Here is a 27,473-nt window from a genome sequence, read left to right as displayed (position 1 = left end):
GGAACCAAAGAGACAGAGGACTAATGATAAGGTATATGCAGATTTTCAACTGTGTGGAGGATCAGCGCCCCTAGCCCCTTCATGGTTCAAGGGTCAACTGTACTATTCTTTATTTTATATCTGTCCTAAGGTAATAAGGAATAAAGAAACGACGCCTATACAGATATGTGAAAAAAAGTTTAAAGTGAGTTTTCAAAAATATCTGTATATAAAATTCAAAATTTTTTCTTTAATGAAAGTTAACTTTTCTACAATGCTCCCAAATTCCGTGTTTGTGAAAAAGCTTGAAAAAATTATCATTTTTTTCTGTGTTGCCAACAGGATAAAAATCAGTGTAAGCAGTAAAATTGATATTGCTCTGATATTTTATAGTTTCATATATTTTACCAAATTTCTCTAATTTAAAATTTCATAAAAGAATCTTCTTTTTGGACATTTATAGGCTCATTTATTTTGAGTTGAAGACAGCTCTACTTACATAAACTTATTGCTTAATAAATTATGTAACCTTACAAATAGAAACATTAGAATTCACGAAATAGAGAAAGCCAAAAAGAAAAAGTAATATCCATTTTCGTGAAGTACACATAGTAAATTATGGAATAAAGCACATAGAATAGCAGTTTTTAAAAGTTGGATGTCAGGAAGAAGGCTATTCTCTTCAACAATCCTTAGTGACACAATTTATAAGTTGTCTCCTTGATTTTATGTTACCTTCTTAATTTTTCTTCCTCCAGATGTAAACCTCTCAGCCTATATATAACACTATGGATATTGAAAATATTTATAGCTGTGAATAGCTGCATATGACATAGGCTATCAGAAAATATATGTAATTTTTGGATCTCTGGAATAATATGTAGAAAATACTTCAGAGTACTAAAAAGGCTTACACCACTATTTCCAATTCAAAATACTTTACAGTTTTTAACCTTGTATTCCTTGTATTACGCAGTGTAGAAAAAAATGTGAAGTTCTGAGTGTTGACTTTATTTTTCAGGGCCCAGAAATGAATGTTTATCTGAAACTAGTACATAATAATAATGAATTATGCTATCAAACTGGAAAACCTAACATCAAATTTTAATCAGGTTATACATGGAAACCCTGACGCTGGTGAAAAAAAAATTTTTTTTTCTCTATGTAAGTAAATAATACAATTATTCTTTAAACATTGCCTAAGCGTTTTGGTAAAGACTATTTTTATACTCTTCATAGTACTTTACTCTTTGAAAAAAACTTATGATTTAATTTCTATGTTTTCCGTGTTTTTTTTTTCTATGTTAAAATGACTATATTTTTAAAAATCCACCATTACTTATTAGCAATATAAATAATTTTGTGCTTTTCAAGGACACCAATGTCGTGTTCCAGCTGCTTCATCTCTTCTTCCAGCTTCTGCTTGCGAATCTTCTTTGGTATGGAGTCGATGAAGACCGAGAGGGACTGAAACTTCTTATGTACTTCTTCCCAGTTCTTTTTCAGCCCCTGCAAATGGTAAAGAAAACTGTACATAGCAAAGTAAACTGCAGAAGCAGAGTAAATTGCAAAGAAAATTGCACTGGGAAGGAAAAATGTAAACAGGTAAAGAAAGCCGACAAAAATAACTAAAAAATGATATGTGTTTATCAAGTTCTTGGCCACAGTAACAAAAAATACTGTATAAAGGCCAAACCCTGTCCTTGATTGTGTGCTCAATTCCCACTGGGAGTATTTATTTTCTTTGTTTTTAATGTTACTGTACTTGTTTTTACCATCAAATACGTGTATGCAGAGTTATGAGTAGTATGAAACTAAGCTCATAGCAAATGCTTTGGTAAAAACAACTTAGAGTTGATGTCCCAAGCAAAAAAACAATTTTGAACAGGAAATTATTTCTTATAAAAATTTTCATTTTTTTTCTTTAGAAAAAAAATATCCTCATTCTTCAACAGAGAAATCACATCAAAACACTTGATTCTGACTTACATGGCCATGTTTTCTTATATCTGACTAAATGGAATTGTATAAAATGCCAAAATTCAATTTTTTATTTTATTTTTTTTGTGTTACGCGGGCCTCTCACTGTTGTGCCCTCTCCCGTTGCGGAGCACAGGCTCCAGGTGCGCAGGCTCAGCGGCCATGGCTCACGGGCCCAGCTGCTCCGCGGCATGTGGGATCCTCCCGGACCGGGACACGAACCCGCGTCCACTGCATCGGCAGGTGGACTCTCAACCACTGCGCCACCAGGGAAGCCCCAAAATTCAATTTAACAAGAGATGATCTTTTATGTGTTTTCAGTATTAGAAAGAATTCTTCCTCCATATAGTTAATGGATCTATACTTCCCATTAATTTATTCTAGAAATGACTGAAATATCATTACATGTAACACATATGCTAATTCAATAATGTAAGTTAACGTTTTATGTTCTCAGAAACCAACAAATTCAAAATTAGGAATCTCTTAGGAGCAATAAAGGTTATTTCCATCTCTGCACAGTTATCATTTCTTATCACAATGCACTAGTGGCTCCACTGATAAAATGGTCTTAAACTCACTGAACTCATGCAATGAAATTTTATAAATTGACACTTTCTGTTATTCACTATGGGTGCACAAATCATTTTATTTACACAAAAATGAAAAGTAAAACTGAAAGTAACATTTAAAATATTGCCTGGAAATTATGATCCCTGACACACAGATGGAAAAACATATCCCATGCAAATGAAGACCAAAAGAAAGCTGGGGTAGCTATACTTATGACAGAAAAACTGACTTTGAAACAAAGACTGTAATAAGGGACAAAGGGCATGACATAATGATAAAGTGGTTGATACAACAAGAGGATATAACATTTATAAATATTTATGTACCCAACATAGGAGCATCAAAATATGAATGCAAATATTAACAAATTGAAAGAAAAAACCAGACAGCAATACTATAATAGTAGGGGACTTTAATATTCCACTTACATCAATGGATAGAACATCCAGACAGAAAATCAGTAAGGAAACATCAACTTTAAATGACAGGTTAGATCAGATGGACTTCACAGATATGTATAAAACTTTCCATCCAAAAGCAACAAATACACATTCTTCTCAAGTGTACACAGAACATTCTCCAGCACAGATCATATGTTAGGCTACAAATCAAGTCTTAATAAATTTAAGAGGACTGAAATCATATCAAACATATTTTCTGACCACAATGGTATGAAACTAGAAATAGACCATAGTCTATTAAGTATGCAATAGCATTATGTTTTAAAAAACAAATACCTTAATAATAAAAATACTTTACTGCCAAAAAATGCTAACCATCATCTGGCAGTGCAGGGTTTCCACAAATCTTCAATTTGTAAAAATCTCAGTATCTGTGAAGCACAGTAAAATGAAGTGCAATAAAACAAGGTATGCCTGTACCCTAATCAAGTGGGATTTATTCCAGGGAGGCAAGGCTGGTTCAATATTCGCAAATCAGTCAATGTGATACACTCCATTAATAAAATAAAGGATAAAAATCATATGATCACCTCAATTGATGCAAAAAAGCATGATAAAATTCAACCTCCATTTATGATAAAAAAAAAAACTTTCAACAAAGTGCATACAGAGGGAACATACCTCAACAGAATAAAGGCCAAATACGACAAGCCCACAGCTAACATCATACTCAATGGTGAAAAGCTAAAAGATTTTCCTCTAAGATCAGGAACAAGACAAAGATGCCCACTCTTGCCACTTTTATTCAACATAGTATTGGAAGTCCTAGCCAGAGCTCAGGAGTAGCATAATTTAAAATTATTGATTAAAAAAAAAAGAAAGAAAATATGGTCCTTGAAAATCATGGCCATACATTTAGATTTATGAGAGAATTAGAAGTGTCTTATATAACAATACCTTCAATAATAAGCCCTCATAGTACAAATTTAATCTTGTAAACTTTTCGGGGAGAAAACGGTTTATTTCCGTGCTCAGGTAAAAATGACTACAAGTTCGGACACACTTTATAGAAAAGATTTGTTGAGAAAAAAGGCCACAAATGTTGAGCATTTCTTGAGTGAGATTATATCAAGGATTTGGGACAGGGAAAAGGTAGAAGCGTCTTCTACATTTTAAAAAGAGAGGGATGGGTTAACACAGTGTTTAGTAGTGTATGAGAAGTATTCCAATAAGAAGTCCTCTAAAGAATTCTGGTTTTCTATAGGCTTTCATTATGAAATGGGAAATATGTTTCCACAGTGCTCCACAGGGTTGCCTGTTGCAGAGAAGAAATCTATGTATTTATACACTTTGAAATATCAAAGGTTTTTCATAGCTCCTTGGGTGATCTTTCCCTATTCCTTGTGGTCACAGCAGCTACACGTTTTGCAGTATTTCTTTTTAAAGGATAGTTTTCTTTATCTTCCAGGGTGTACAATAACATTTGGATCAAAGTCCACCTCTAGGGATGGGAACTAAATGTGATTTATATTTCATATTATACCAAAATAGCCTCTTAGCGGTTTTGTGGTTATTTCATCTAAAAATAATCTTTTATCCACTGCAGCGATACTGATTTTCCCTTATCTTTATTTCTTCATTTTTTCTCTCTTCTAGTTTAATACTGAAATAATATTGTTAATTTTGGAAAAATTTTCACATAGGGAGAAGCGGTCATAAAATAATAGGAAGTGTGTTCAGGTCCATGCTCCTCTGCTGCCACCCCCATCCATTCTCCACCTCTGGCTCTGCGCTGTGACTAGGGGCTGGGCGGTGGTGGGGCTGAGGTATTTATTCCTATGGGCTGCTCCTCCCCCAGCGCTGTTCCCTCCAGCCTCTGCCTGAATTCAGCTAAGGAAGACACCGGTGGGAGGAGAGCAAGCTTGGGGCATTTCTTCCCCCACCCTGGACATCACCTGGACACGACTGGCCCTTGCATCTGTGACGACAGTGCCTGTCGGAGCCCCTCTTCCAGGCTCCAGCTCCCACCAGGCTCTGGTAATGCTGTTTCCTGCCCCTGCCCTTCCAGCCCAGGGTGGTGGTGATTCCTGCTGTCCCTAGTCCTGGGTGCCTCAGTGTTCCTTGTTGGTTCCCTTAGCCCTGCTTCACCTCTGTAAATAGTTCCTTTGTAGATTCTCTTCAGAATCCCAGCCTAGTATGCCTTCCGTCCCCTGCTGGATCCTGGGCAGGAAGAGCCTCCCTCTGTTACCTCTTATGCACGAGCTTATCACGTGGTAGGAAAACACAGGCCTGGGAACTGGTCAATGTGAGTTTTAGTCCCTCTTCAGCTACTTGATAATGTTGTGACCAGGGGCAAATGTAAACCAACCTCCAAGTTCACTGACAGTAAGGACCACGTTTGTTTTGCTCACAACAGTATATCCCCCAGGCTGGGTACAGTGAGTGGAACATGGTAGATTAGATGTTCAGTAGATGAACGGAGGGATGAATGAACAAATGTGCCCACTTAATACTGATATATTTGCATTTCATATCCTCATCTGTGAAATGAGACGTTTGGAATAATTAGACCAGATGATCCCTTCCTGGATGTTATTTTATGAAGAACGAGCAGAATGTGCCCTACTCAGGGACACATGACCGTACTGTCATAGAACTACATGCAACTCTTAACCAGGGAAGGGAGCAGGGTTCAGGGCTTGTCAGGAACAGAGCTTGTGGCTTTGTTACCATGGCAGCTACACTACCCAGCTAATAAGGCATCCAAGGGAGGGTCAGCTATTGTCTATCAAAGTGTCTACAAAGAAACTCTGTAGTGACCACATCAGGAAGCTGAGGGCTGCTGACCCACTAAGGAGGTGCCGAGGGAAGAGCCTTTTCCTTCCCAGGGAAGTTCTTCCCTTCTTTTCCTATTTTTCTTAGATGTAAAAACCTGGCTTTCACAAAAACATGTATATTTTAAGAATGGCAGAATCTGATGGAGGGAGGAGGGAAGGAGGGAGGGAGAGAGGGAGGGAGGGAACCAAAGAACAGTGCTCTTCCTGAAAATGACCGGCCGAGTCCCACTTCCACGTGTGCCAGCCTTCTTGCCTGCCTGTCTCCCTTCCTTCTCTCCAGCGCACCATTATTAATCACCTGTGTTTATACTGGGCACTAGGTTAGGCATTGCAGAGATTGCTGGCAACAAAGAGACAGGGTCCCTGCCCTCGGGCCACTCCTGCTGTCTGGGATATCCTCTTACTCTGCAGTTTAAGGCTCAGCTAAAGACCTACCTACGTCCTGCACTGGATGTTCATGCCTGCGAACCTTATGAAAAACATATGATCTGTACACACACACATCTTTCTATATGTACATGGATACACAGCACCTCTTATCAATTAAATTACAACATTATCCACAGCAGAAATTTTATTTTATGCCCCTTGGGGCTTAGCATGATACTCTATGCAGAACAGACATTTAATAAATGTTTATTGATGATTGGGATAACACTGATAAAATGCTAAGATTTTATAACAGCATATGAATCCATTTTTCAATAGAAATTAATGTTGTAAAAAGAGGGGTTTTTTTTCTGTTTTGAAAAGGTCACTAGAAATGACTTTGTAGAAAGCTTTCAAAGTAACAAAAAGAATAAAGTAGTATTTTTACCTCTATAAGAGAGCACAACTATAGAACAGTGTCCGTAGGTGCTTAACAAATACTCTCTAAAGATGATGGAGCAACGGTGCTCACACCCCCCAATATTTTACATGCTTCAGATAGAAGTCTTGCATTAAAAACTCCAGGGTAAGTGTCTTTAAGTCTGTTTTATTCCAAATAAAGAAAACACATGTAAAGCCTAACACCTGGTTATTTTAAAATCTGGACACTTGCTTATAAGAAAGAAAAAAAAAGTTGGTCTAGGGACAGTTTCAATTATTCTAGAGCTCCACCTAGTGAAAAGTATCTACCTTACGGATATTATTTTTGAAACATTCAGGGGCATGGGAATGAAAATCAAAATGCTTTTTTACTTTATGCACATTCATTGAAGGAGAAGCTTAGCTTGCTTATGACACTACTTCAGGAAGAAACAGAAGCTCACCTAGTTGGAAACACATTATTATTCAACAGTCCCTATATCACAACTTTTTGCTCTCCCCAAGAGCCAGCTTTGTTGCATGCAGTTGTCACTATAATCAAAAGAGAGTGTTCTGATTTCAAAATCAAAGTGCGGGCCTTAATAATCACTGATGGTGGACCTTTCTTTCAGAGATGTTTTAAAGAGTTACACATGAATGTAAACTTCAGACGCTTACCTGCAGAACTGCCTCCCTTTCTTCATCAGATAGCCTTTTCATAGCTGCTTCCCTGAGGTTTTCCTGGATATAGTTATCATACTCTTCCTGGGCTTTCTTCACTTCTTCATTTCGCTTACGTATGTAATCAGGCGTGACACCATAACCCTTGTAAGGATTTTTCAGGAAAAAAAAAAAATCAACATCCTGAAAGTAATCTTACATATGTGTACATACCAACCAATGATTAGGAGCAAAAGAAATGTTACAGACTTAAAGCCTTTGCTCAAAACACTGCAAGTTAACAAAAGTCAGTGAATTTTTTCTTTTTCCTATTTGGAACTAGTTGATTCTGGTCATTCAAAACCATCTGTGCTGTTATCATGGCTGTTTGTTTTCCCTCTTTTGAATGTTCCCAGTGCCTGTTCTTGGCTGATGGCTTGGCCCTTACTTTACCCCAAAGAACTGGATTTTCTTTATTTCTTTTAGGTGCTTCAGATTTTACTTTGAAATATCTCAAATATCTTAAGGTCTCTTGTGCATTATCTCATAAAAAGAAAAAAAAAAAGGAAGATAAATGCTTCCAATGCATTGTAAGAACAAACTCTTAAAGATGCTAGGCACATCTGCTTTAAGAAAAAATTGATGTGGGCCCCTTAGGTTGTTTTTGGAACAACAAAATACAATCTTAGGCTCCTGGGCTGCTTAACAAGGACTGACAGTGAAGCAATCAGCTATGATTCTTTCAAGTTAGTGAATGTGTCGATACCACCGTGTAGAGAAACAGAACTACTCCCTGTTCATTCTTCAAAGCATTATTTGAGGATGTACTTGGTGCTAGCTACACTAGTGAATAAGAAAGGAAAAGTTTCTGTCCTCATGGAATGTGCATTCTGTAGTGAGAGAAACTCACCAAAAATAAAGTATGAAATAATATATATAAGTGCTCCACAGTAAAATACAGTAAGAAAAAAGAAAGTCATGAGAGCTATTTGAGATAAATAAAGATGTCAGAGAAGACCAGAGGGCAGACAGCAGAAGCAAGAAGAACTACAATCCTGCAGTCTGTAGAACAAAAACCACATTCACAGAAAGAGAGACAAGATGAAAAGGCAGAGGGCTATGTACCAGATGAAGGAACAAGATAAAACCCCAGAAAAACAACTAAATGAAGTGGAGATAAGCAACCTTCCAGAAAAAGAATTCAGAATAATGAGAGTGAAGATGATCCAGGACCTCGGTCAAAGAATGGAGGCAAAGATGGAGAAGATGCAATAAATGTTTAACAAAGACCTAGAAGAATTAATGAACAAACACCCAGAAGAATTAAAGAAGAAACAAACAGAGATGAACAATACAATAACTGAAATGAAAAATACACTAGAAGGAATCAATAGCAGAATAACTGAGGCAGAAGAACAGATAAGTGACATGGAAGACAGAATGGTGTAATTCACTGCCATGGAACAGAATAAAGAAAAAAGAATGAAAATAAATGAAGACAGCCTAAGAGACCTCTGGGACAACATTAAATGCAACAACATTTGCATTATAGGGGTCCCAGAAGGAGAAGAGATAGAAGAAGGATCCGAGAAAATACTGGAAGAGATTATAGTCGAAAACTTCCCTAACATGGGAAAGGAAATAGCCACCCAAGTCTAGGAAGTGCAGAGAGTCCCAGGCAGGATAAACCCAAGGAGAAACACACTGAGACACACAGTAATCAAATTGACAAAAATTAAAGACAAAGAAAAATTATTGAAAGCAGCAAGGGAAAAATGACAAATAATATACAAAGGAACTCCCATCAGGTTAACAGCTGATTTCTCAGCAGAAACTCTATAAGCCAGAAGGGAGTGGCATGATATATTTAAAGTGATGAAAGGGAAGAACCTACAACCAAGATTAGTCTACCTGGCAAGTATCTCATTCAGATTTGATGGAGAAATCAAAAGCTTTACAGACAAGCAAAAGCTAAGAGAATTCAGCACCACCAAACCAGTCCTAAAACAAATGCTAAAGGAACTTCTCTAAGTGGGAAACACAAGAAAAGAAAACGACCTACAAAAACAAATGCATCACAGTTAAGAAAATGGTAATAGGAACATACATATGGATAATTACCTTAAACATGAATGGATTAAATCCTCCAACCAAAAGACACAGGCTTAAAAGCTTTTGACAAATTCAACACCCATTTATGACAAAAACTCTCCAGAAAGTGGGCATAGAAGGAACCTACCTCAACATAATAAAGGCCATATAAGAGAAACGCACAGCAAATATCAGTCTCAATGGTAAAAAACTGAAAGCATTTCCTCTAAGATCATGAACAAGACAAGGATGTCCACTCTCGCCACTATTATTCATGGAATTGGAATTCCTAGCCACGGCAATCAGAGAAGAAAAATAAAAGGAATACAACTTGGAAAAGAAGAAGTAAAACTGTCACTGTTTGCAGATGTCATGACACTATACATAGAGAATCCTAAAGATGCCACCAGAAAACTACTAGAGCTAATCAATGAATTTGGTAAAGTTGTAAATAACTACATTATATTAATGAAACAAACAACCCAATCAAAAAATGGGTAGAAGACCTAAATAGACATTTCTCCAAAGAAGACATACAGATGGTCAAGAAGCACATTAAAAAACTGCTCAACATCACTAATTATTAGAAAAATGCAAATCAAAATTACAATGAGGTATCACCTCACACCAGTTAGAATGGGCATCATCAGAAAATCTGCAAACAACAAATGCTGGAGAGGGTGTGGAGAAAAGGGAACCCTCTTGCACTGTTGGTGGGAATGTAAATTGATACAGCCACTATGGAGAACAGTATGGAGGTTCCTTAAAAATCTAAAAATAGAATTACCATATGACCCAGCAATCCAACTACTGGCATATACCCAGAGAAAACCATAATTCAAAAGGACCAATGCACCCCAATGTTCATTGCAGCACTATCTACAATAGCCAGGACATGGAAGCAACTTAAATGCCCATCAACAGACAAATGGATAAAGAAGATGTGGTACCTATATGCAATGGAATATTACTCAGCCATAAAAAGGAACAATATTAGGTCATTTGTAGAGACGTGGATGGATCTAGAGACTGTCACACAGAGTGAAGTAAGTCAGAAAGAGAAAAACAAATATCGTATATTAATGCATATAGGTGGAACCTAGAAAAATGGTACAGATGAACCAGTTTGCAGGGCAGAAACAGAGACAGAGATGTAGAGAACAAACATATGGACACCAAGGGGGGAAAGCAGAGGGGGGTGGTGGTGGTGGGATGAATTGGGAGATTGAGATTGACATGTATACACTAATATGTATAAAATGGATAACTAATAAAAACCTGATGTATAAAAAAATAAATTTAAGTTAAAAAAAAAAGATGTCAGGGAAGACCTCTCTGAGGAAGTAGCTGTTGTGAGATATGAGTCATTAAAACTATTCACAAATATTCTGGTTCTTCTCCTTCTAGGCACTTGGTATGACAATATTTCCCTGCTCCCCTTCAAGTAAGATGCAGCCTGTGACCTGAATTTCCCCATGTGAGTAGAAGTAATGTCCTTTTTGGGTAGAAGCCTCATGAATTAATGGTTGACTTGTCATGTTCTTTTTCTCTCTGGTATGGTGATGGGTGATGTTTTGGTTTGCCTGGGTCCTGGGGTCAGGACAAGAAGCAGAGCTCCCAACAGTCCTCAATGCACAGGTAGCACAAGCAACCAATAAAACCCAGTTGCTTTTAGTTACTGCAACTTGGGGGTTGTTAGCCACAGCACAACCTAACCTAATCCTGACAATAAGGGATAGAAATCCTAGCTACATATGTGTTCTGGAAAGTTGCAAAGCACTATACAAATAGACTCTAAGAGCTCAGTATTCTGGTAAGTTAGTTTCATGGTAACCAGTCCAATCCATTTCAGGAAACACTGAGGGCAACCCTCATTTCAGCTTAGTACAATCACTGAGGTTCCCAATGATGATTGTGTCATCACAAGTGATTAAATTATATTTGGCACACTCTGTGTAGGAAAAGGAACTACGTCACAAATGGGTAAAAGCTGCAGTGATCTGAAATATTCCTATGTGCTGGATCATTGAGGGTAATGCATAGTATTAATATTAATAATTGCGTATATTATAATATCCGCTCTTTACTGAACTTCTGTTAGGTACCAGGTATTGTGTCAAGTGCTGAATATATTTTATATCATTTCAATCCTCACCATGCTGTGATAAATCTAATAACTTGGTAAAAATCACAGAGTTAAGTAAGTGGCAGAGTTAGAATTTGAAACGCTTGTCTTCCTACTATTGCTATGTAACTCAGGCAAACATCCATGCTTCAGTTTGCTTACACAAAATATTCTCATGGCACAAATGGGCATGTAATACTTTATTTGGAACTAAAACATGAGGTTCATTCACTTTTAAAAAATGGCCTTGCCTTTAAAAGGACTCACTATCTCACTTACCAATAACAGATTTTTTTTAGCTTAACTCAGATAAGTAGAAAGTAAGTTGAGTTAGTCCTTCGTAAGCCCTGACTGGTTAGCCATCGAGAGTACACTAGGCGCAGAGAATTTGCGTGGCTTCGTAGACAAGCACAGGTAGACTAACCTCGTATTTTTCTGTCTCTGTGATGGAGACTCTCAGTTTCCTGTTCAAGGCAGAAAATGTATTGAAGTGGACAGCTTAGGCAGAAGGCAGCCAGTGTGGCGGTTTGTGGCATGACCATCAAAGGAGAAGGGTTTTTACGTGATGGTGGAGAAAGGATGGATTGGAAATGGCTTTAAAGAGCCAGGAGAATGAAGTTTCTGCTTTTCCACACCCTGTGGGACAAGGACCCCAAAGAGCCTCCAGGGGCCATAGAAGGAGGACGTATCCAGAGAAACTTGAAATCTTTGTAAGCATGAGCTGCCAACTCCAGGATCCCTACTAAGGTCTTCCAAAGGTGTCTCAGCCAGCTGAGTGACAATGGTTTCTCAGGGAATAAGTAGTGTTCTCTGGCAACAGCCTTGAGGTTCCTGGTTTTTTTTTTTTTTTTTTTTTTTTTTTTTTTTTTTTTTTTTTTTTTTTGGTGGGTGCCTCCCCTCTCTTCGGGCCCAGCCGCTCCGCAGTATGTGGGGTCTTCGTGGACCGGGGCACGAACCCGTGTCCCCTGCATCGGGAGGCGGACTCTCAACCACTGCGCCACCAGGGAAGCCCCGAGGTTCCTGTTTTGATGGTGAACAGTCACTGGATTCACCATGGTAGATCACTGGATGACCTCAGTACAAGCCCCTCTTACATGTTACAAATTCCTCTTTTTCTCTTCTTTTCTTCCTTATTTCCTTCCTTTCTTTTTTGCCCAAGTTATTATTATGCATTATTACTCTTTAGGATTTTGTACTCATATACTATGTGTGTTTCCAGCACTTTTGTGCTCTATAAGTATGCAAAGTAAAATAGGTTTTATAGAAGGTATTTTGCATAAGCTTTTTAAATTTTAAAGTTCTGTATTTAAACTGCTAAACCCAAGCTTCTATAATTTTCAACAATGAAATTATGTGCCTACCTGATAAGCACCTTTTCAGATAGAAATGAAGGTCCTGAAAAGACTAACTATTGTACAGTACTTTCAAGGTCTGCTTTACTCTAAACCAAACACAAATGAGTATATTCAAACTGAAATAGTACTGTGAATTATTTACAGTACACTGATAGGATGGATGGTTCTAAAGTTGTTTTCCTCTTCATTTCTCTCATTCTGTTAACAAGATAATGTAAACTAATGACTGAATCTTAGGATCTTCTGAAAGGTTATTCCTTCTAGATTTGTAGTAACAACGTGCTTCTAGTGACAATTCCACCTCACCAAAAACAAGTACCTTTCAGAGAATATTTGCTATAAATGTTAAATACATTAATAATTGAAATTACGAAAAACAGTTATAGTTTCCCTCTACTGAACTATATGTTGTTGTTCATTCCAAATTCTCTGTAATTTCATCACACTAGATTTGGACCAAACACGGACTTCAGAGGAACGAGAACTGGCAATCCAGATAATCTGTCCAGTGAGAGCACTATTTTTTTTAATTGAAGTACAGTTGATTTACAATATTATATTAGTTTTAGGTGTACAACGTAGTGGTTCAAAATTTTTATAGATATAAACTCCATTTAAAGTTATTATAAAATGTTAGCTATATTTCCCTTGTATCTTATTTATGTTATCCATAGTAATCTGTACCTCTTAATCCCCTACCCCATTCCAACCCCTTCCCCTCTCCCTCTCCCCACTGGTAACCATTAGTTTGTCAGTGAGGGCACTATTAGTGATAATACAGACAATCATTATGAATACCATATTTAAATTATCTGACTATCAGGTCTTATTAATATATCACAAGGCTACCTTTTTATTGATGTACTTTGGAACTAGTCCTGAAGTTTCAAGGTCATGCTTGTCTCCAGTTCTTTTGTCAACATAAATTGGTTTAGGCTTTTTAGCCACTCCCATAATGACATCGGCTGCATTTGTATTTATAAATTTTTTTTCACTCTGTATTCCCATGACTGGATGGTCCGTCCTCAATGGTACAGGAGGCTTTCTGGGCTCATTCCGTTCCAACTTTTTTTCTGTTAAACATAACATTTCCTTGTTAATATTAAACTATAAATGTGGCTACTCAGTACTATTTATAGCATCCAGATATTTTACCACTAGTATATTAGAGTTTTATTAATAATATATTCAAATATTTAAGGTAAAAATCAGTAATCATAAATGCAAAAGATTAAATGTGACATAATTAATTAATATGTTGGAGAACAATATAAAAATCTAAGGGAAGAAAATAAACACCCTAAATCATATGCTAGCTAAAAAATTTTTATTAGCTATTGTAAAAACATTTTCTGGGCTTCCCTGGTGGCGCAGTGGTTGAGAGTCCGTCTGCCGATGCAGGGGACACGGGTTCGTGCCCCGGTTCGGGAAGACCCCACATGCCGTGGAGTGGCTGGGCCCGGGAGCCGCGGCCCCCGAGCCTGCGCGTCCGGAACCTGTGCTCCGCAACGGGAGAGGCCACAACAGTGAGAAGCCCACGTACCGCAAAAAAAAAAAAAAAATTTCTGATAAAGATTTCAGTAACAAATGTTCAGTATGCCCATTGAAAAAAGTCCAAAGAAACATTAAAACTTTTTTCTGAGTACCTTCAATATTATGAATAATTGCCTCTTCAGAGGAAAGTTACTGTAAAATCACCAAGTAAATAAATCAAACTTGATGTATCTGATGTATCCAAGAATCTGTGGATGTTTTTCACTAAAACTATTATTATTATAAGGTATAAAAATCATGTAATACCTATGCACCTAACATGCAGCTTAAGAAATGATAAATGACCAATACTGCTGCGGTTTCCTATTCACTCCTCCCTAATTACAGCTCACCACCTAAAATAACTGCTATCCAAAGTTACTTATCTCTCTCTACCACATTCTCTTTATTAGCAGCAGATGAAACTGGCCATTTTTACACAGTCTCTTTGACTTGACCATTCCAACTTATCTATTTTGATACAGCCACATCAAAGTGGTTTGTCAAAATGCTAAAATGTAAAATAATTACACTTTATTTCCAAGAACCGAAGGCAACAACTATCTTGACAAAACCTTACTCAAAGGCTTCCCTGGTGGTGCAGTGGTTAAGAATCTGCCTACCAATGCAGGGGACAAGGGTTCCAGCCCTGGTCCTGGAAGATCCCACATGCTGTGGAGCAACTAAGCCCGTGAACCACAACTACTGAGCTCGTGCACCACAAGAACTAAAGCCCGCCTGCCTACAGCCCGTGCTCCGCAACAAGAGAAGCCACCGCAATGAGAAGCCCACGCACCACAACAAAGAGTAGCCCCCGCTCGCCGCAACTAGAGAAAGCCTGCGCGCAGCAACGAAGACCCAATGCAGCCAAAAACAAGTAAATTAAATAAATTTAAAAAAAAACAAAAAACCCCACCTTACTCAAATCTTAACCCCATCACAACTACTACGGACTTTGACTTTATTCATTTCTGTACTGTTTGAACTTTTAAATCATTTTGTATAACTTTTATTATCAGAAAAAAACAATACTTATTATTAAAAGTTTATGAACTGGATTAATCTCTTGTTATAGGCTGAATTGTGTCCCCCTCCCATATTCATACGTCGAAGCCCTAAATGCCAGTACCTCAGAATGGGACTGTAGCTGGACATGCTTTCAAAGAGGGACTTAAGTTAAAATGAGGTCATTAGGGTGAACCCTAATCCAATATGACTGATGTCCTTGTAAAAGGAGGAAATGCGGACACAAACACACACAGAAGGAAGCCATGTGAAGACACAGGGAGAAGACAGCGATCTGTAAGTCAAGGAGAGAGGTCTCAGAAGAAATGAACCCTGGAAACATCCTGATCTTGTTTTTTTGTTTGTTTGTTTTGCTTTGTTATTGGTTTTGTTTTGGGTTTTTTTTGGCCATTCCATGTGGCATGTGGGATCTTAGTTCCCAACCAGGGATCGAACCCATAATCCCGGAAGTGAAGCTCAGGGACCACCAGGGAATTCCCAGTAACACCCTGATTTTGGACTCTAGCTCTCAGAATTGTCACAAAATAAATTTCTGTTTAAGCTACCCCATACTTATTATGGTGGCAGCCTCAGAAAACCAATATACCCCTGATAATTCTACACTCCCCCAGGAAACATTATAAAGGAAGTTTTGAATGTTCACTTATTCATTAATTCATGCAATATACTTTTGTTGAGCAATTACTATGTCCCCAGGTAATGCTCTAGGAACTGTGGTTACAGGAGTGAACAGAAGAGACAAAGTCCCTTTTCTCATGGAGTTTACATTATAGTGGGGGATGAAAAAATAAAAGATAATATGTAGACTATAATGTATATATTAGCTTGAACTATATATAAAATTGTTTACTGTTTTTGACCTACAAAAATGGTTATCTTCTTCCTATTTAACATACTACTGAGATGTTGTGAGCATCGTCAGAAATTGAATTAGGGAGTTCTTCTAAAGCCCGGAGCAGAGAATAAGCCTGTTACAACCCAAATAGCTCCCTTCTACCAGATACACCCAAGTCAGGTTGGGTATATCAAGTAAAGTTGGCATAATCAGTTTGCCTAAAAAACAAGAGGCATACATCTTATAGATGATCACATGGGAAACATTTAGAAGCCAGATTTAATTATGAGTTGAAAGCGCATGCAAAGGGCTCCCATAACGATAGCTTTAGAAATGCAATTAAGAGGCAAAACTGAATTCTCAGAAAATGAGGAAACAGTTTAGGAAGACTGATAATTCATTCTTAGTCGAGTAAGTATATTATAAATCTTGGTTGTTTGTGGTTATGTACTGGATGGAGCCTAAAGCCCACCCCCATCTTATCCTTATATCTATCAATATCTAAACATCATATTTTTTTCATCCGAGGAGTAGGGGTTGGCAATGTGGGGTGGCTCAGAAAATGGGGCGAGGATGTCTCTTTACAAATTATTCAGTGGTAATGTTAATAAGTCTGAAGACCAAATGACTGGGTTTCTTTTTAGGCTATAATAAAATGGCAACATCAACACGGTCTCGTAGTCATGCAGATGTTCTACTACTTAAATTTAGAGAAATCTTCTTGTACCTGTTAGGTATTTTTCAGTGTGTCTAGCAAATTATTGTGTTCAGAATGGCAGAATATTCACCAAGAGACTGGCAGTAGCCTTGACCTATATTACCTTTAACTTTGTCTCACTGGACGGGGCTTTTAAAGCTCTTGCAATGCCCTGAATTTCTTAATTATTCCTAAGGCCAATGAAATTTTGTGTTTGTTTTGCCTTATAATGTTTAGAAGAGAAAAGACAGACTTCTTCCCTTTTTCCTTATTTGAAACTTAGGATTTATACAGTTAAGTTATGTACTATGCTTAACCCAGGATTCATGAGGACCCAAGTAATATCATTGGTTCTAAGGCACTTAAAGTATTAAATTCCATTTTAAGACTTTCCAGTGTTCTCAAGTGCTTGTGAGTCACAAAATAACAAGACTCCACTTAAGCGAGCTGCAAGAGAGGCTTCTGAAGACATGAATTTCAGCATGAATATTGTATTTTCAGACTTGCTTCTTCCACCTTTCCCAATAATGCCCTCATCCTCTGTCACGGCATGAGAGTTATGAGAGAGGATTGTGGGACACATAATATTGCCATAGGGAGAAGTAGTTTCATTTTTGTCAAAAGGCACACCCTAGTTGGGCTTGAGATATTGCATTATCTCCTTGATGCCAGAAGATGGGAAGAGGCTTTTTTTGGGCTGTGTTGGGTCTTCATTGCCGCGCACGCGCTTTCTCTAGGTGCGGCGAGTGGGGGCTACTCTTTGTTGCAGTGTGCGGGGTTCTCATTGCGGTGGCTTCTCTCGTTGCAGAGCTCGGGCTCTAGGCATGTGGGTTTCAGTAGTTGTGGCATGTGGGCTCAGTAGTTGTGGCTCACGGGCTTAGTTGCTCTGCGGCATGTGGGATCTTCCCCAACCAGGGCTCAAACCCGTGTCCCTGCATTGGCAGGCGGATTCTCAACCACTGCACCACCAGGGAAGTCACTGAGGCTAACTTTTTAAAATAGATAGACTCATTGCCCTCTTCTCTTTATTATCTGAAAACATCAGGGAAGACATACCCAAGATGGGAAGAAGTTGCTTCCATGAATATCAATAACAATTCCTTTTTCATCCACTCTCCACTATCCTGATGGCCTTTTCCCCTGATATCCATATTCTCTATGACCACAATTGACTACATAATTTGTGAGGCCCAGTACAGAATGAAAATGTGGGGCTCCTTGACAAAAAATTATTAGGCATTTCAAGATGGCAGAAGCAGAGCATTAAACCAAGTGTGGGATCCTCTGAAGCACGGGGCCCTTTGTGACTGTACAGGTAGCACGCCCAAGAAACTGGCTCTCATTCATGAAGGCTCCTCCATTACATCTAACGCCTTCATGGTCCTAATGGTCTTAGAGATCGGAGAGAGTTAAAGCCCATACTCAAGGCTAAAATAAGCCGGATAGTTGCTTCGACAACTGATAGTAATGGTTGTAGTTTTCACCTCTTGCAGAAAAGACCAGACAGGGTTTAGATGCTGAGCTATCTTGCCCACTGAGGTTTAGAACTCTTCTTATGATCATTGTTATTGAATTCATGGAGCTAGTTATGAAGATGGTGGGGAGTGTGGTGCTGGAGGTGGGGTTTTATCAGATAGTCCAAGATGTAGTTCAAGATGCTTGCACTATCAAAGGAAAGTCTATTTGTGGGGCAACTTGGCATTCTCCACTCTCTTTTTCTACTACATTGTGGGGTTTTTTGAGAACTTTTTTTTTGAGAACTTTTATTTAAAATATTTTTTCACTGAAGTATAGTTGATGTATAATACTGATATTATATAAGTTACAGGTGTACAATATAGTGATTTTTAAAGGTTATACTCCATTTATAGTTATTATAAAATATTGGCTATATCCCCTGTGTTGTACGATATATCCTTGTATCTTATTTTATACATAATATTGTACCTCTTAACCCCCTGCTTCTGTTTTGCTCCCTCCCTCTTCCCTCTCATCACTGATAACAACGGGTTTGTTCCGTGAGTCTGCTTCTTTTCTGTTATATTCACAAGTTTGTTGTATTTTTTAGATTCCACACATACGTGATGTCATACATTTCCCTGTCTGACTTATTTCACTTAGCATAATACCCTCCAAGTTCACCCACATTGCTGCAAATGGCAATATTTCATTCTTCGTTATGGTTGAGTAGTATTCCATTGTATACATATACCACATCTTCTTTATCTATTAATCTGCTGATGGGCACTTAGGTTGCTTCCATGTCTTGGCAACTGTAAATAATGCTGCTATGAACACTGGGGTGCATCTACTATGTTCTTGACTTCTGCTTTCTCCTAGCCTCTCATATTCTGTTTAATATGAGGGAAAGTTGCTATCACTGTAAACATTTAATATTCACAGACAAAATAATTTTAAATTATCTGCTAACACTTTTAATATTAAAAAGAGTGATAAAACCTACTGGGTGGTAGAGTTTTTTCCTTTGAATGTTTCTTCAGGAAATCCTTTGGAGAAGGTACTTCAAGTTTTGCTGGTCCCATAGTTTTCATTGCAGTTTTAAATTTTTGCTTCTCATCTTTTACAGCTGCCTTAAAAACTGATACATACCTAAAATTAAAAGAAAAAATTGTAGCATTTACATTTCTAGTAAAAATTATTTAAAGTTTATATAAAGGATATACATTTCTAATTTATATATATCTATATTCATTTGGAGATAGCTATAAAGCAGAATTATCTGACTCCATCAAGCTTAGGCAAGCTAGATGGAACCTGTGCCCTAAGAAAAACGTGCCAGGATAAAGATGGTCATAGTATTTCCTTATTATCCTTTGAATATCTGTAGCATCTATAGTGATGTCACCTCTCCCATTCCTGATATTGGTAATTTATGTCTTCTCTCTCTTTTTTTTTTTTTGCTGATAAGCCTAGCTAAGGGCTTATTAATTTTATTGATTTCTTAAAAAACCAGCTTTTCATTGATTTTCTTTAATGTTCACGTTTTCCATTTCAATGATTTCTGCACTGATCTTTACTATTTCTTATTTGGAGTTTAATTTGCTTTTCTTTTTCAAAATTTTTTTTTTTTTTTTAGTTTCTTAAGGTACAAGTTTAGATATTTGACCTTAAACCTTTATACTTATCTAATAGAAGCTATAAAATTAAAAAAATACCTTTTTAATTCCCTTCTGATATCTTCTTTGGCTTAGGAGTTTGTTTAGATGTGTTTTGCTTAATCTCCAAATATTTGGGGATTTTCCAGATACCTCTTTGATTTCTAATTAATTTTTACTGTGGTTAAAGAATATAATTGTAAAATTTCAATCCTTTAAGATTTTCTGACACTTGTTTTATGGCACAAAGCACAGTCTATCTTGGTAAATGTTCTACATACACTGGAAAAGAAAGTGCACACTGCCGCTGTTGGCTGGAGTGTTCTATAAATGACAATTAGGTCAAACTGGTTGGAAGTATTTTCAAGTGTTCTAATAATCATTGAAAGAGAGATGCAGAAATCTCTGACTATAACTGTGGATTTGTCTATTTCTTCTTTTAGTTCTATCGGGTTTTGCTTCATGTATTTTGAAGCTCTATTAGTAGGTGCATAGCATTTAGAATACCTTCTTGAAATACTAATCACTTCAATATTATGAAATAATATTCTATATCCCTTTTAAAATTCTGTGCTCTAAAAATCTACTCTGTCTGATATTAATATAACCAGTCCACATTCCTTTGATTTATGGTAACAGCATTTTTCCATTCTTTGACTTTTTACTTACTTGTGTCTGTATTTTTAAGGGGATTTTCTTAGGGAAAGCATAGAAGTTTTATCCTTTCAAAGGCTTTCATTTCTTTGGTGTATTTAGACCATTCACATTTAATGTGATTTTTAAAATATGTTTGTGTTTAAATTTTCCATCTTGCTATTTGTTTTCTACATACCCCATTGCTGGTTCTTCCTTATTTTATTCTGCCTTATTTTTTGTTTTTGTTTTATTTTGTGGAAGTTCTAAGGTTTACAATATACATGTTTAACTGATCACAGCCTACCTCCAAGTATTGTTATGTCACTTCACATAGGACATAAGAACCTTACAAAAGAATACTTGCATTTACCCCTCCCCCACCTTTATCCTAATGTTATATGTGTGTTATGAAACCCGTAATTCATTGTTATTACTTTCCCTTTAAAAAGCCAAATAAATTAAAAAGAAATTCAGAAATAAATTTAAAAAGAAGAAACTTTAATATTTACCCATATATTTACCATTTTATGTGTTCTTTATTTCATTGTGTAAATCCAAATTTCCAACTCATACCCTTTTCTTACGCATTATGGACTTTTAAACTTCTGGCTTCCACTGTTTCTGATATTTGCTGACCTACTTTCTTCCTCTTTATGTAATGTTTCTTTTTTCCTTGGCTGTTTTTAGGATTTTTCTCTTTATTACTGGTTTTAAGAAATTTTATGTTAATGGCCCTTGGTATGGTTTCCTCTCCCTCCTCCTTCTCCTTTCCCTGCTTGGGGCTCATTATGATTCTTGGATTTGTGGATTTAGAGATTTCATTAATTTTGTCAAAATTCTGACCATTATTCAAATCTTTGTTCTGTATCTCTACTCTCCTTCTGGGACTCTAATTACACTTGTATTACGTTGCTTGACGTTGTCCATAGCTCACTGATTCTGTTTTCCTTTTCAGTTTTTTTTTTCTCTCATTTTCATTTTGTATTGTTCTAGTATTACTATGTCTTCAAATTCAACAATGTTTTCTTATTCAGTGTCTCAGCTGCTATTATTCCCATTAAGTGTACTATTTTCATTTTAGACATGGTATTACTTATGTCTTCAAGTTAGATTTGGGGTTTTATTTACCCTTCTATTTCTCTCCATACCTTGCTCATGTTTTCCTCTGCCTTTTTGAACACATGGAGAATATTTAAAATAGTGGTTTTAATCTCCTTGTCTACTAATTCTCTCACTGATGTCATTTCTTTGTCTGTTTGTACTGACTGATTTTTCTCTTGGTTATACATTGTATTTCTGGGTCCAGGAGCTTTCAGTCTATTTCTGATTTGGCCCTACCACTGAGGCAATATATTTCTGAGGGCACTACTCAATCCCTTGCATCTTAGGAGGAGTTTCCACTCTGGTTGGTGGGAATATAAACTTTATCTGGCTCTGCTGCCTTCTGTTGGCTATTTCCCTGGCCTTGGTAGTTTCAACATACAAAAGTACTGTCAACCAAAGACTTCAGGGAAATTCTCCTGCATACTTCTATCGTTCTCTATATATGTAGTTCTTTCCTCTCTGGTACTCTTGTGCTGTGAACTCTACATGCCTTGACTACCTCAAACTCTGAACTCTGTTTCTTTAACTCAGAGAAACTGCTGGATTTTGTTTTAATTTCTCTTTCCTGGACTTTTGTCTGGAGATTCTCTCCAGAGACTATGTTGGGACAACTGTAGGACTTGTTTCCCTTCTCTTAGGGATGACTGCTCTGTGTTGCTTGTCCAGTGCCTGAAAAACCATTGTTTTACATATATTTTTCAGGTGTTTTAGTTGTTTAAGGTGAGAGGGTAAATTCCACTCTTGATTGGAAGCAGACGTTCAGCTATACCACTTTTAATACTTTGTATTCTCATCTTACTATGTAGGTAAGTTTGTGTGGAGAAACATTCAATTGTTTCTTGCTTTTAGAAGACTTTCCTTAATCATGAACTAAATGTCTGGGAATTAACTATGGTCCAAACTGAATGAGCTCACTAGATACCATCAGGAAATAATGTTCAATCCAAATCTGTGCCTTGAAATTCCCATGGAAGTTGGAATTGGCAGATATGATCCCTTAATAAAATAACTTCCTCTGCAGTAAAAAGGAGTGCGTATACCCTCACCTTTTAAAAATCTGCAATCTTGTGATTCACTACACTATTCTTTGTGAGTTGAAAGCTTACCATCTGTTATAGAAAACAAGATATTCTATTCTATATGAATAATAATTTTTTAATTTTTCCAAATTACAAAAACTTTTTTAAATGATGAAACTAACGTAATGGTATATGTCCATTATATCTCAACAACAGCAAAAAGGAATAAAGATCTAGGTTCCCTCCATCTCCTCAATTCATTTTCCAGAAAAAATTATGTTTTCTATATCTCTATTTATGTATGAATTGTAACTTGATTTTTAAAACTTAATATAGGGGCTTCCCTGGTGGCGCAGTGGTTAAAAATCCGCCTACCAATGCAGGGGACACGGGTTCAAGCCCTGGTCTGGGAAGATCCCACATGCCACGGAGCAACTAAGCCCGTGTGCCACAACTACAGAGCCTGTGCTCTAGAGCCCACGAGCCACAACTACTGAGCTCATGTGCCACAACTACTGAAGACCGTGCACCACAATGAAGAGTAGTCCCTGCCCACTACAACTAGAGAAAGCCTGCACACAGCAACGAAGACCCAACAGAGCCAAAAATAAATAAATAAAATAAATTTAATTTTTAAAATCTTAATATAATGTGATACCTTTCCATGTTAGTACACATAAAGCTTACTTTCTTTTCTTTTTTTTATTGCATCTTTAAATTCTATAGCACTTTACAATTTTCAAAAGTTTCACCCACATTGTTTCATATAATCCTTCCTTCTCTGTCAGACTTATAACACTTAGTATAATGCCCTCCAAGTCCATGCATGTTGCTGCAAATGGAAAAATTTCATTCTTTTTTTTATGGTGGAGTAGTATTCCATTGTATACATACACCACATCTTCTTTATCCATCCATTTATTGATGGACACTTAGCTTGCTTCCATCATACTTTCTTTTCAATAGCTGCATTTTATTCCATTTTCTGGATAGTGTGGTTTTATTATGAAGATCCAGAGGGTGACTTTATTAGACAACTGGCCTTACTTTCTACTTTTTATTAGATGTGGGCTATAGATTAATTATTCTAAAACTAAAGTTATCTTCAATAGACGTATCATACTTGCACTTATTTTCTTGCCAATAGTCACCACATAGTCATATTAAATCTGTAGATACACACTTCTAAAGCAGTTTATCTTAAAGAGCACACAGAGAACTACAGACCAAGAGTTGGTACAGTTTGATAATGCTTGTTTGAGATTTTTTTTATCCTAATGGGTTAGATGAACATCTGGTTAACTACTGTTCTTTGTTTTGTTTTAAATGTCAGGCCAATATTATTGCAGCACTGGTCAATTGTGTAGAATTTTGGGACCTAGACTGCTCATAGCTCACTGTTCAACAGGAAGAGGGTGCCCTTCATCCCACTTTGATTACATATATCCATTTTCTAAATTATCATTTAGCATCTGCATCTCTCATTAGGGTTTTCAATAATACATGGTTTTACTGTTAACCAACATTTTAATGTTTATCTTCCAGTTCCCCAAGGAGCCTGTAACCTCTGAGGTAAGGGAGATCACAGTGCTGTCAACTGTTGGTTCCCCCAAGGAATTCACCTCTTTGTGAAAGCTGGACGATCATTTTGCCAGTCTTGCAAAGAGCTGCAGTGAGCTTTACTGAAGCTGGGTTTATAACTCAGTGATGCAAACAAGGCTTGCAGCTTAATATATTTCTTTCTTAGCATGAATTTGTACTGCAGTAAGGGGATTGGGTAAGGGCAAGTTTGTGTTACTGTGGTGAGAAAGAATTGGTTAAATGTTTTATTATGCTCTGTTTTTTATAAATTAGTGTTTTGCATGCATGACATCTTGTCAAATTAAAAACTCATGGCTGTGCTGACAGTGTAGCCTAACTTCACCCTAATGCAATGAGTTCTTTGCCATCACATTTGGATGCCTTCTATTCCTTTCACCGTAGGTTAGTTTTTTCTCCTTACTCCTTCAGAGTAAACCAAGTTTGTGCTGTCACTCCAACATTGCCCAAGGGCAATGTTATACACTAATAGGGGTTCAGTAAGTGCCTGCCAAATGAATAAAGATTTTTCCTATAAAATTTCTTGAAAAAGTCACCTAGATGCAGTAAAGCTTTTAAATTTACCAAAAAACAAAACGCCTATTTAATAAACTATCTTAACATTCAAATACAGTATTCTATGGAAAATATAATCAGCCAGTGAGTTATACAGAGAAACTTTATCTTGTACAATATACAGGAATTTTCGACCAAAAGCCCATTCAGCAATAGTTAATTTGAACACTTCTCATAAACTCTACAACTGTACCATATCTTACTTTGAATTCCTATTTCTAACTTCTACTAGATTTTGAGAAGCTAATGAAAAACAAAATAAGGATTGGTTTGGTTAAAAACAGATACTCAAGCTTAAAAGTGGAAGGATCTGCCCTCTTGTTGAAGATGTTATGCACCCCAAGCAATTACTAGTAAAGATAATTGATAATTAGATGTGAAAGACCTTAAGGATTATCTAGTTCATTTAGTTTGTTTTACAGATCAGAAAACAAATGAAAATGTATTCATGATCACAAAACCGATTAGTTGCAGAGCCTGTTTTTTTGTTTTTTATTTTTAGCCCACTGCTCTTGCAATGCGGTTTTGCCTTGGATCAGGAAAAAGAGAAAGGTAAAAGCTGCAAAAATCCTAGGAGGAATGAGATTTTCTCTATCAGTTACCTTCTTTTCTCCCCATAGAATTAAGTAAGTGCTAAGTCCCAGGAGACTAACTGGGATGTTTACTGTGTGGTTTCCTTTTCGAAATTTGGGGAATTAGAGGGGGTCCTAACAGCTACATGAAAATATTAACTCAATGACATATTTTTGGGTCTCTATCAATCCACTCTTCCTTCATCAGATCAAGAAAAGACCTTAGAGGGACTTCCCTGGTGGCACAGTGGTTAAGAATCCACCTGCCAATGCAGGGGACACAGGTTCGAGCCCTGGTCCAGGAAGATTCCACACGCTGTGAAGCAACTAAGCCCGTGTGCCACAACTACTGAGTCTGCGCTCTAGAGCCTGTGAGCCACAACTACTGAAGCCTGTCTGCTACAACTACTGAAGCCCACGCGCCTAGAACCTGTGCTCCGCAACAAGAGAAGCCACCTCAGTGAGAAGCCCACGCACAGCAACAAAGAGTGGCCCCTGCTCGCCGCAACTAGAGAAACCCTGCATGCAGTAATGAAGACCCAATGCAGTCAAAAATAATAAATAAATTTATTTTTTAAAAAAGAAAGAGGGCTTCCCCGGTGGCGCAGTGCTTGAGAGTCTGCCTGCCGATGCTGGGGACGCGGGTTTGTGACCCGGTCCGGGAGGATCCCACGTGCCGCGGAGCGAGCGGCTGGGCCCGTGAGCCATGGCCGCTGGGCCTGCGCATCCAGAGCCTGTGCTCCGCAACGGGAGAGGCCACGGCAGTGAGAGGCCCGCGTACCGCAAAAAAAAAAAAAAAAGAAAATGACAACTTGGTTTAAAAAAAAAAAAAAAAGACCTTAGAAACTACCTCATCCATTTATTTTATTTCACCAATCAAAAAACTGAGGCTCAGAAACAAATAGGAATTTATACTTGACAATACTCTTGGGGAAAAAAAATAAGCATTATCCCTTTATACAGGGAGCAGTAGTCAGAGACAAAACAATTAACTCCTGAAACCAAGTTTCAAGTATCCTAACACAGGATAATAAAATTGTGATTTTCTCTTTTCAACAATAAGAAATTTCAGGCTATGTTGTATGCCACATCATACATGCACAATTAAATTACAAACAATCACATACGTATTAAAAGGAGGCTAACATAAGAAAACGGCCCTCTCACAGCACCAGGCTACCCTCTCTGTGAATTGTGAGATGCTAAATACTTATATTTTGCAAACTCTTATTTAAGAAGTTGTCATCCAAGGCTACTTCATTGAGACAAAAATACACGTTCTCTCGTTTTGAAAGTGATATGATGCTTATTTAACCCTGAAATGGAACAGTAATTCCCCATTTTTGTTTCAAGTGGTAATCTTTGCTTACGTACCGAGGAGGCGGGGGAGGTTCCTTCCAGTCACTGGGTATGAGGTTATAAATGCTCTCAGAAGAGCACGTTGGATCCATGGCCACCAAATGAGTCCTTAAAACTACTCAGCTTTTTTCCTCATTATACCAATATCTCCATCCCTTTCTTCATCGCTTCCCCTTTCCTCTCCTACTCTCTTGCCTTCTCAAGGAACTAAGGCTTCTCTCTTTCACACAATTCCCCTTTGACGTCTTCTTAGCTGTCCTCTCTTGAAAAGAAAATAAAATCTCTCTTCTATTACTCTTGGGATCACTTAGCGTTGTTGACGGCGCGACTGCCTTGGAAACAGTTACTAGGCAACGGGGAAGTGGAAGGTGGCCCTGCAAACTACCTTTCCTCTCTTCCCTCTCTCCGCAGCTCCTTTTCTCTCAGAGAACTTCAACGTGAAAACCACTGTTTATATGTACCTTTGGGAGTAAAGGGGTGAAGACTGGCGTCCCCTTAAAAATGTTGCTCTTTCCTGTTTCTGTGTATTTGGAGAAAAACATAAACTCTATCAGAGACACGCGCGGCACCGAACGCGGCGTGCTGGCGTCGCACACTAACATTCTTGTGCGCAGGTGCCTACCCGGTGGGGG

The 27,473-nt window shown here is 37.6% G+C and overlaps 1 protein-coding gene across 1 annotated transcript; it reads right to left on the bottom strand.

Annotated features, from left to right (window-relative positions):
• Positions 1-435: 435 nt before the first annotated feature.
• ENKUR (enkurin, TRPC channel interacting protein) lies at positions 436-27,183 on the bottom strand. The gene is made up of 5 exons (XM_024766101.1): positions 26,857-27,183; positions 19,346-19,491; positions 13,640-13,863; positions 7,238-7,384; positions 436-1,488 (listed from the first exon to the last, which is right to left on the bottom strand). The coding sequence occupies exons 1-5, from the start codon at positions 26,931-26,933 to the stop codon at positions 1,315-1,317; spliced, it is 768 nt and encodes a 255-aa protein (XP_024621869.1). The 5' UTR covers positions 26,934-27,183; the 3' UTR covers positions 436-1,314.
• Between the last annotated feature and the right edge of the window lie 290 nt (positions 27,184-27,473).

This window comes from Neophocaena asiaeorientalis, unplaced genomic scaffold (genome assembly GCF_003031525.2).
Source record: "Neophocaena asiaeorientalis asiaeorientalis breed wild unplaced genomic scaffold, Neophocaena_asiaeorientalis_V1.1 scaffold217, whole genome shotgun sequence".
Classification (NCBI taxonomy): Eukaryota; Metazoa; Chordata; class Mammalia; order Artiodactyla; family Phocoenidae; genus Neophocaena; species Neophocaena asiaeorientalis.
Note: the sequence above shows the minus strand (reverse complement) of the source record. Positions and strands in the feature narration are given on the sequence as shown.

What these genes read in the sequence shown, in the direction of transcription:
- ENKUR (XM_024766101.1), bottom strand. Translation starts at nt 26,933, where the DNA reads ATGGATCCAACGTGCTCTTCTGAGAGCATTTATAACCTCATACCCAGT. An exon ending in GGAAAAAACTCTACCACCCA is followed by an intron (nt 13,864 to 19,345) that starts GTAGGTTTTATC and finishes TATGTTTAACAG; the next exon opens with AAAAAAAGTTGGAACGGAAT. An exon ending in CAAAGTACATCAATAAAAAG is followed by an intron (nt 7,385 to 13,639) that starts GTAGCCTTGTGA and finishes AATCCTTACAAG; the next exon opens with GGTTATGGTGTCACGCCTGA.